The 9,011-nt window shown below is 33.4% G+C and overlaps 1 protein-coding gene and 1 long non-coding RNA gene across 3 annotated transcripts; both read left to right on the top strand.

Moving 5' to 3' along the window:
- Positions 1-690: 690 nt before the first annotated feature.
- On the top strand, positions 691-2,889 carry LOC115988394 (F-box/LRR-repeat protein At3g59190-like). 2 transcript variants are annotated; one of them, XM_031111939.1, is made up of 4 exons: positions 691-794; positions 1,222-2,202; positions 2,343-2,495; positions 2,590-2,889. In XM_031111939.1, exons 2-4 carry the CDS (start codon positions 1,237-1,239, stop codon positions 2,869-2,871), a joined length of 1,401 nt encoding a protein of 466 aa, XP_030967799.1. In that variant the 5' UTR covers positions 691-794; positions 1,222-1,236; the 3' UTR covers positions 2,872-2,889. The 2 variants fall into 2 exon arrangements, with proteins under 2 accessions (XP_030967799.1, XP_030967798.1); XM_031111938.1 differs by having other exon boundaries at positions 1,222-2,217.
- A 2,383-nt stretch (positions 2,890-5,272) lies between these two features.
- LOC115991458 lies at positions 5,273-8,753 on the top strand. Its single transcript, XR_004092189.1, has 3 exons — positions 5,273-5,351; positions 5,714-5,766; positions 8,670-8,753. It is a non-coding gene; the product is annotated as an uncharacterized LOC115991458 (long non-coding RNA).
- Positions 8,754-9,011: the final 258 nt, after the last annotated feature.

Raw genomic sequence — 9,011 nt, 5'->3', positions numbered from 1 at the left:
ATCAAAGTCCAATAAATAAACAGAAATGTTATATCCACAAAATTTTCACAATAAATTTGAAGTGGCAAATGCTACTGATTATTATTAGTAGGCAAAAAAGTAATTTATGAGACAGATTTAAATTAAAGAGAAATGATATGTACATGATATTTTTGCAACATTTTCACAATAAATCACAAGTGATAGGTTGTTACTAGTTGTTATTGTTAGGCCAAAAAAGTAATTTTACTGTCAGGTTCAAATTTAAACTAATAACAACTAACAACTTATGATTTGTTGTAAAAATGTTGTAGACGTAGCACATTTCTAAATTAAAATCAATAACAACGAATCACTTATAATTTGTTGTGAAAGTGTCATAAAAATATCATATAGATGTAGCACTTCTCGCAAATAAGAGAAAAGTACACAAAAATAACCACCCACTAATACCCTAATAGTAGCAATATGTTGATATGGTTTTTTTTTTTTTGGGATAACATTTGATAATGATTTTTTTTTTTTTTTGAGAAGGATAATGAAATGTTGATACGGTTATTTTGCATACATGTTATATGGTACACTTGATAATAAATATTTTTCAGCCAAGAACCTACGATTAAAAAGCCCACCAAAAGTCCAATACCATTCCACAGTTATGATTTTTGGAACAGTTACTGAGAGTAGTTAGTCAGTTATAGAAGACAGAGAGGAAGATACTTAAACTTGGGTACAAGTGAATCCATAACAAAATCTACATTTTGTACTCTCAGGAATTGGGTCAACATCCAGACTACATACCAGGGTGCTTTCAGGTCAGTTTCTATACTATGTTTCTTAATTTCTGTTTTGTGCTTAAATAAGTAAAAATTGTTATGTGGGTCTCTGAACTTAGTTTTGATGGTAATTAATGGTGGTTTCCATTATTGAATGAATTTCTTGGATGGGTTCTCAATTTTCTTGGATGAATTCAGGATAATTGTTAAATACATGGGGTGATAGATTAGCATTCACTAATGAGGTTTGCTTTAGTTTTTCTTCTATTTGTTGTGGCGAACAGATCAATAATAATAATAATAATAAAAAGTTGGGTTGGATTTAGAATGTTTAATTTTTGTTTTATTAGTTTTCCATGATAGGAGTTCATAAAAATTGTTTTAGGAATCTATATTTTATTTTAGAACTCAAAAGGGGCTGTTATGAATTCTAAAGACAAATCTGACAATGGGTAATGTGGTGTAGGAAAATCATGAAATTATGGATGTAAGTTTTGAATTAAAAAATGTCAAGAAGATAAAGTTCAGAAAGAAACAGAATGCTATTAAGAGCAGAAACGGTATTGACAACTTACCAGATGCAATTCTTGAGCACATTTTGTCATACCTATCAACCAAAGATGCTGTCAGAACAAGCATATTATCGAAAAGATGGCAATACCTATGGACATCCATTCCCAAACTTGAGTTTTATGAAGAGGAACCGGATAGGAAGACGATGCTCATGAATTTTGTGGAAAGAGCGCTTGCACTTCGTGATTCCTCAAATATAAAAGATTTCTCTCTTTCATGTGATGTGGAATGTGAAATACATCGCATTAATTCATGGATAAGTGCTGTGGTGAAGCATAAGGTTCAGGTGTTATATTTGGGTCTTGCAAACTTTCAGGAATCATTAGAATTGACGCCTCGCTTATTTACATGTGAATCATTAAAAGAGTTGACACTTTCCATGTTCCATTACCTCAAACTCCCTACTGCAAGTGTCAGTTTTCCAAGTCTCAAGAAATTGATTCTTATGGAAGTTATATTTCCGGATGATAATTCAACACAACAGCTCTTCTCAGGTTGCCCAATTCTGGAGGAGTTATTTATAATTGACTGCATTTGGAATAATGTCAAGGCTGTGTATATCGCTCCTCCAATGCTTCGAATTCTACATATTAGTGATGCAAATGAGAATAAAGATGACCTGAATGCTGACGCAGATGGTCAGAATGAATCAAACAGTTGTCAAGTTAAGATTTTTGGTAATAGTTTGGAATCTTTTTCTTTCAGTGGTGACCACCTAAATGATTTCTGCTTATTAAATTCATCCTCAGTTGTTGATGCATCTATTGAAGTCTTTCAAAGAGATGATGAAGATTTCTACGTAGATGTTCAAGATGCTCATCGTCTATATAAGCTTCTAGATGGGCTCGGTAATGTAGAAAAGCTGAGACTACAGGTTAGTTCTCTCGAGGTATGTTCACAACTGCTAATTACTTGTGTAAATGAATCCCTTTGTAGCAAGGATTCCTTTTATCTATTCACTTATTAAGAGGCTCACCTGAAACTTTTTAATGGTGATGTTTTGTGTTATTGTAGGTTCTCAATTATGCAGAGGAGTTATTTCCCCTTCTTCCTGTTTTCAACAATTTGACCAGTCTCACTTTGGGCAGTGAATTACCAATTGAATTTTCTCGTCTACTGACCATGCTTCGGAACTCTCCTTGTCTTGACTTTCTTGAACTAGCAATGGTAACTGTTTTTTGAACTGCAATTTTTGATACAGTGCCCTGACCACTGTTGAATTGCCACTGCACTAACTTTGTGTTGTTTGTTAACCATGTAGGGGATTACATATCATGGAATTTTTGATTCGATATTGGATCGAATGCCTTCGTGTCTCGTGACCCACCTCAAGACTATCAATATTTTTGGTTTATCTGGAGATGAAAAAGAGATTCATGCCATAAAGATTTTGCTTAAAATTGCGTCAGTTTTGAAGAGGATTAGCATTTCGTTTGATGCATTTGATTTTGAATGCAGTGGGGACATAATGAAGCTAAAGGAGATTTCTGCCCAAATACTGTCGTTCCCTAAAGGGTCAAGTTGTTCAATATTTTTCTGCTGAATGTTTCTTGGGTTTCAATTGTAGATCACCATTCTCAAGTTTCCATATTATGCTATCTGACATATGAAAAATAATGGCATATTTTATAATTTGTTATATAATTTACCTCTTGCCTTTGTTATCCTACCAGATTTTGTGATTCTTTCTTTATTTCTTTTTGCAATCTGATTCCCAAGTAGCTTTAACTATTTCAAGCTGTACAGTTCATGTTTTGAGAACTTCAGGCATCACCCTTGTGATGTGCAATGCAAAATTTAGTTTCCATCAAACATCTAGGCCGAAAATTTATATTACATGGTCAGTTGCTGTAGACCTTAAATTACTTGGATGTGGATCTACTAGTTGATAGAATATATTCTAATACTAGAAATTTTTTTTGGCACAGGTAGAATATATTCTGGCAGGTGTGATGTTATTTAGGAGAGAGAGGATGTTGGGTAAAATAATGCCGAATTAGGGAGTGATTCAGCAAAATGAATGTTTGATTTATTTATTTATCTGTGACACCTTATATGTAAAACTTATGTAGTAAAATTTGTTGTATTTCGAGCATCGCTTAATTATTAAACTTGGTGACATCATTCCTGCTTATGCACTTTTGCTTGAAGGAAATTCTTTGAAAATTGATCAGGTTAATATTCACAAAAGGACAAATTTATGTATAGTACTTTAAGTACTGTTCCTTAGGTTCCTCTCTTAAAATTCAGCCATGTGGCTACTTAATTAAAAAATAATCTTTCATTCCATGAGAAAAAAGCCATATGCCTGAATTTTAAGAGAACTTAAGGAATAATACCTAAATACTATACTTAAGTCTTGCTCTTCACAAAAATTGACAATTATTAATGCAAAATATGGGTATTATAAAATATCATGTCATGCAAATTCTCTGATTATTAGTCCATCAGTATTGCCAAAGAAAACTTAAAAACATTAGGAGAAATATATAGAAAATAACTAATTTTGATTAGCCATGCACAAAAGTTTATTGATGTAGAGCAAACAATACAAACTTTCTTTGTATAGGGTGATCACTAGAAGAAAACACGCAAGAAATCCAAAAAGTAGCAAGTATTAGAGGAAATCATTGGCGTGAAATTTAATGAGATGAAGGGAATAATCATGAGGATCAAAACTCATTGACTATTAGATCAATGATGACCTACATTGCTTTTCAGGCAGATTCCTCTACATAGGCCTTTAATTAGCCGTTTTTGTCAAAATTTGATTTTGTAATTTTCTCAATTATGCATTTTTTGGTCAATTTTCCTCACACAAATTACAATTTTCAATATCTTCTAGCCATCTTAAGGAATATAGATGGTAGTTCTAGGGTTCATTTTCCTAAATTGTAGCCTCTGCAATGCGGTTTACTCATTAACAAAATTTCTGAAAAATTCTTCTTTTATATTCCGGTGGATTCAAGAGATATTACTTGAAGCAAGCCTGTTTGATGGCAAAGCTAAGGCACACTTTTTAAAGTTTTCATGAATATTGCTGAAATAGTGTTGAAAAAATAATAAATCATACTAAAATTTAGTGACTTGAGAAAAAAAAAAATTATATGTATCCTTCTCAAAATTCATTCTGGCCTTCCTCTATTTTTTTTTTTTTTTCAAATTTTAAGATTGGTTAAAAAAATCCCAAAAAAAAGAAAAAGGAAAAAAGAAAAAAAAAAAAAGGAAAATACAAAGAACCACCCAAAAAAGAGAGAGAAAGATTGCGTAGGGCCCATTCCTTGGCCAGTAGCTCCTCCCAATCCAAAAAACGGCATATCTAACAAGTTTTCGGTAAAATCTTTTGTTGTACATATCTTAACCAGTTGTTAGAAAGATTGCGTAAAGTCTTTTGTTGTAAACAAGAGAACTGGGTTCCATGTTCAAAGTTTCAAACCTCAAAAATCAATTGGTGTCTTAGTTCGATCATCATTCGTCATTGGTTCAAATTCAATCCTAAACATATCTAAAAAATTCCCAAATCCACAATACAGAATTTTTGTAGTGTAGGTACATTGCCATGGAACGCTCCAAGTGTCAACAACTAGAGGAGGTGGAGGGGTTTAGATTCAATGGTCTAATCACTCAGCAGCAACCATTCAATCACCAAAATCCAACACTACTTTTTCCCAAACTTCCCATTGATAATGATAGCTCCCTTATATCTCTAGATATTGGAGGTAATAATTTGCTTTATTTATTGGTTTTTGAAATGCTTTTTCTTATTGCTAGATTCCCTGTTTTGTTTTCTAAATATGAAAGTTTTTAACTATTTTTTTAAGTACTGGCTTTTGTTTCTGAGTTCAGGAACACTTGTTAAAGTAGTATACCTTGTAAGGGAGAACAAGAAGTGCATGACAAGCTGCAGCGATGGTTCAATAGAGTGCCATATTCTTGATGGGACCCTAAATTTCGTTAAGTTTGAGACTAAATTTCTCAATCAATGGATTCAGTTTCTTCACTCTCAACGTCTCTTTTTTGCTGGTACGATTTCCACTTTCAAACTATACTTTTTCGACAAAATTTCAACCTATTGCATCTAACACATAATCATTTCTCTTTATAGTCAAACCAATAGACCAATTGGTTTTTGCTGTAAGCGGGTTTTGAACTTTGAACCCCAGATTTTTTATTCAACGATAATAGACTTTACTAATTTAGCAAACTGGAACACGCTACTTTCAAAATCAAACTATAAAATTAGCAATTGTGTTTCTTAACCTTGAACCCTTTTGATTTTTTTTTTTTTTTTTTGCAACTTTCTGTGATGATGATATTAACCTATTTTGATAGTTGGTCTTACAATGTGTATAGTTTCTTAAAGTTGATAAATTTTTCATTTTCAGGAGAGAGTTCAGATGTGCAACCAACCGGATTTCACAAAAATATGACTATTAAGGTAAACTTCATGCTTGGACTTGTTCTGTGTGTGCAATAGTTTGATGAGTATTCTCTTCTTATGTTTGTACTTTGTAGACATTGCCAAACTTGTGTGGAAATTTCTCTGATGCAGGACAGATTAGTTTGGAAAATAGAAATTAGGGAAAATAAGATAGCACGAACAAATCTTAAGCTGAAACCAGACTTTTCCTGAAAACCTTAGGCTTCACCACCTAAGGCCTAAGGGTGCTTGGAATGACCACAAGCAAGAGAAACATTCCCCAATCAGAAAAGTTAAATTTGTATTGCCAAGTCTCAAATTATTGCTAGAGAGTCTTTTTGATAGGCTGAAAAACATCCTATAAAATCCTCAACATTACAGATCAAATTTAAAAAGAAAACATGTTCAAAATTCAAAAATGACATGGAAACATAATAAATTATGAAATAAAATTGATTGTGCTCCTTGCGTTATACTTTTTTCTTATTCTCACTGAAATCACGTGTTTTTAAATGCTTGAGTAGTGTAATACAACTGAGAAGCAAAATCGTTTAGTTTGAAATGTTCTAGAATGCCATGACGTAATTCAGTCCATAGTTTTCTAGTAAGGGAGGTTGCCTGAGATGCCTTAAATAAAATCTTAGACAAAATTTTAATGACATTTTATGTTCTATATGCAGAACTAGTATCTTTCCTTTATGACTATAGTATCTTGCCTTTCATCGCTGTTCACTTGGATGAGAGTGTTGGCATATTAGAACTTTGATTCTAGTACTTTGTCAAGTTTGCCATAGCAATTATACCATTCTTAGGAACACAAACATACACACACCCCCAGTCCCCCCCCCCCCCCCCCCCCCCCCCCCCCCCAACACACACCCAGACACAAACACATTTTCAAAGTTTCACCAATAGGTTACTATTCTCCAAGCAACAAAACTTGCAAAGTTGATGGCTCATTCATATGTGTCTGTATTCTGCTGAAGTGCAGTAATGCATATGGCGTTATAACTTTCTATTACTTTAAGATAGGGATTAAAATGATTGTGACAGTTACAAAAAAACCAAAGATTATAGGCTTCAGCGCCTTCTTATTTTCTTTGGATGTTCTTTGATTCTTCTTGGACTGAAGCTATATCAATTGCTGCTTGTTTTTTTAGCAATATCACTCCTGATTTCTTGATGTAACATGATCCTTGCTTGAACTTATTTGTCCATGTTTGCTTTTATCTACTATCCTTTTAGGATCTTTTCTTAGTGTTTCCATGCTAGTTTATTAATCATAAGCAAGTTGACCAATAAGCATTATGGTAACTGTTTTTTGGGTTCTCTCATGCTGAATAGTTGGAACCAAAAATCCAAATAATAAATAAATAAAAATCTCAGGCTACTTTCAAGTATTGAGTTTTTTAGCATGAACATCATTGATTCTTTCCAAACCCCACAGCTTATTTTCATGGGAGACTAAGTCTCTGCACTCCTCTCCCCCCCCCCCCCCCCCCCCCTTGTGTGATTTTTTTACCTTATCTTAGATATCTCTTTATTTATTTATTGATAGGTTGATGAAAACTGGAATGTAGGAGTTTATTGTTCTATCAACCACAAAACAAGGAAGACAATTAGTAATACATTAGGACATGACCCTCCAAGTCTATTTACTTCCTTTTTTTTTTGCTTCATCTCCATGAACTGTTCTCTGTATAGTTGATATTTGTCCTCATCTGATTGATGAATTTAGTCTACATAAGCAGAAATGAACAATTTTGTACACATCTCTTCCCCCCCCCCCCCCCCCCCCCCAATTATTTTTGTTCATTGCTTTAGAACCACATAACATGAGATATGCCTGAGGTTCTGTCTCACATTCTCACCACAAGTAGTTTTGATGATACTAATTAAGTTGTGAAGAATGAGGTATTAGGTTTGAAGGAGAGAAAAGAAGAGTGGTGAGAGAGAGATTTGAGAAAAGGAAAATAATCTGATTGTGATAGGAGATATCAGAGGTTTGTAAAGGAATTTAGTGTTTCCTCATGAACTGACCCAATAGTATTTACATGATGGGTCTCATTAGTCAGTGAAGTTATGTTTTATGGAGATCTTCTATAGATAATTGGCTAAAATTTCACTATGGGTATTGTAATCTTTTTTACTTTAGATTTTAGAAATCTAGATATAGGTTCCTATTGACCTTGTAACTAGGAGAAAAGCAGACAGAGTTGCAAGGTTCAGTGCAGGAACTGACTTTTATAGATGAAAGGCAAACTGGGTCTAAAAGTTCTGGCCCAAGAAGCACTTGAGCTTAATTTTATTTTTAATTTTCCAGTTCAAGGCCTGTAAGCTTTATGGGGAAGGAGTAATACGTTTTTCCTATATTTCTCTGAACTACCTCGGATTTATTGGGTTCTGCTTGCACCACCCCTTGAAATTTAAATATGCATAGCTCGCTGGGTGTTGATAATGAAAGGCTGAAGTGTCTTATTTGTGCTTTTGGTTTTGCTAAATTTTTGTGAAGGATTGATTGTCCCGTTAATTGTTATTCTACTAATGTCTTTCCATTTGTGAACTTCACTGATAATTGATTTTTTAACTCATACCCTGAAACGCTATTTCACATACATGCTACTTTTGATTGAAGAGATTGAGGAGAACCACTTTCCAATCCTTGTAAAATCTCTTGAATAACTAATCAAATTCTTTTTGATAATTAACCTTGCATTTGAGGGATGAATTTAGCCAATTCTGACAATATTTTTAAAAAAATTAACAGAAGATAATTAAATTGAAATCTTAATATTTACATTCCCATTATATTGCGACCCAGTTGCAACTGATTTTAGTAAATACTACTAATATGGTTTTTGGAACTTTATTCCTTGTTTGTATAACTTTTTTTTTTTAATTACTTTTTCCTATTCACATAGGCCACAGGTGGTGGAGCATATAAATATGCTGATGTTTTCAGAGATAGACTCGACATTACTTTTGATATAGTGGATGAAATAGCTAGCACTGTTGCTGGTGCTAATTTCTTACTACAGGTAAAATTGCACCAACATCCCTTATGGTGATTTGGTGATTTTCTATTGAGTTTCCTTGGATCTTTTCTACATGCATTGTGGTTTCAAATTGTTCTAATGAGATCCGCTTTAACCTCACTTTCCTTCATTCCCTCATTCAATTCTGCATAACAATGCTCATCAGAACCTCAGGAGATAAAGAGAATCTGGGAAAATCCTTTTGTGATTTTTTCTCTGTCTCTAAGG

Source organism: Quercus lobata, chromosome 5, assembly GCF_001633185.2.
Source record: "Quercus lobata isolate SW786 chromosome 5, ValleyOak3.0 Primary Assembly, whole genome shotgun sequence".
Classification (NCBI taxonomy): domain Eukaryota; kingdom Viridiplantae; phylum Streptophyta; class Magnoliopsida; order Fagales; family Fagaceae; genus Quercus; species Quercus lobata.
The sequence above is the reverse complement of the archived record's forward strand: the minus strand, read 5'-3'. Positions and strand labels throughout refer to the sequence as shown.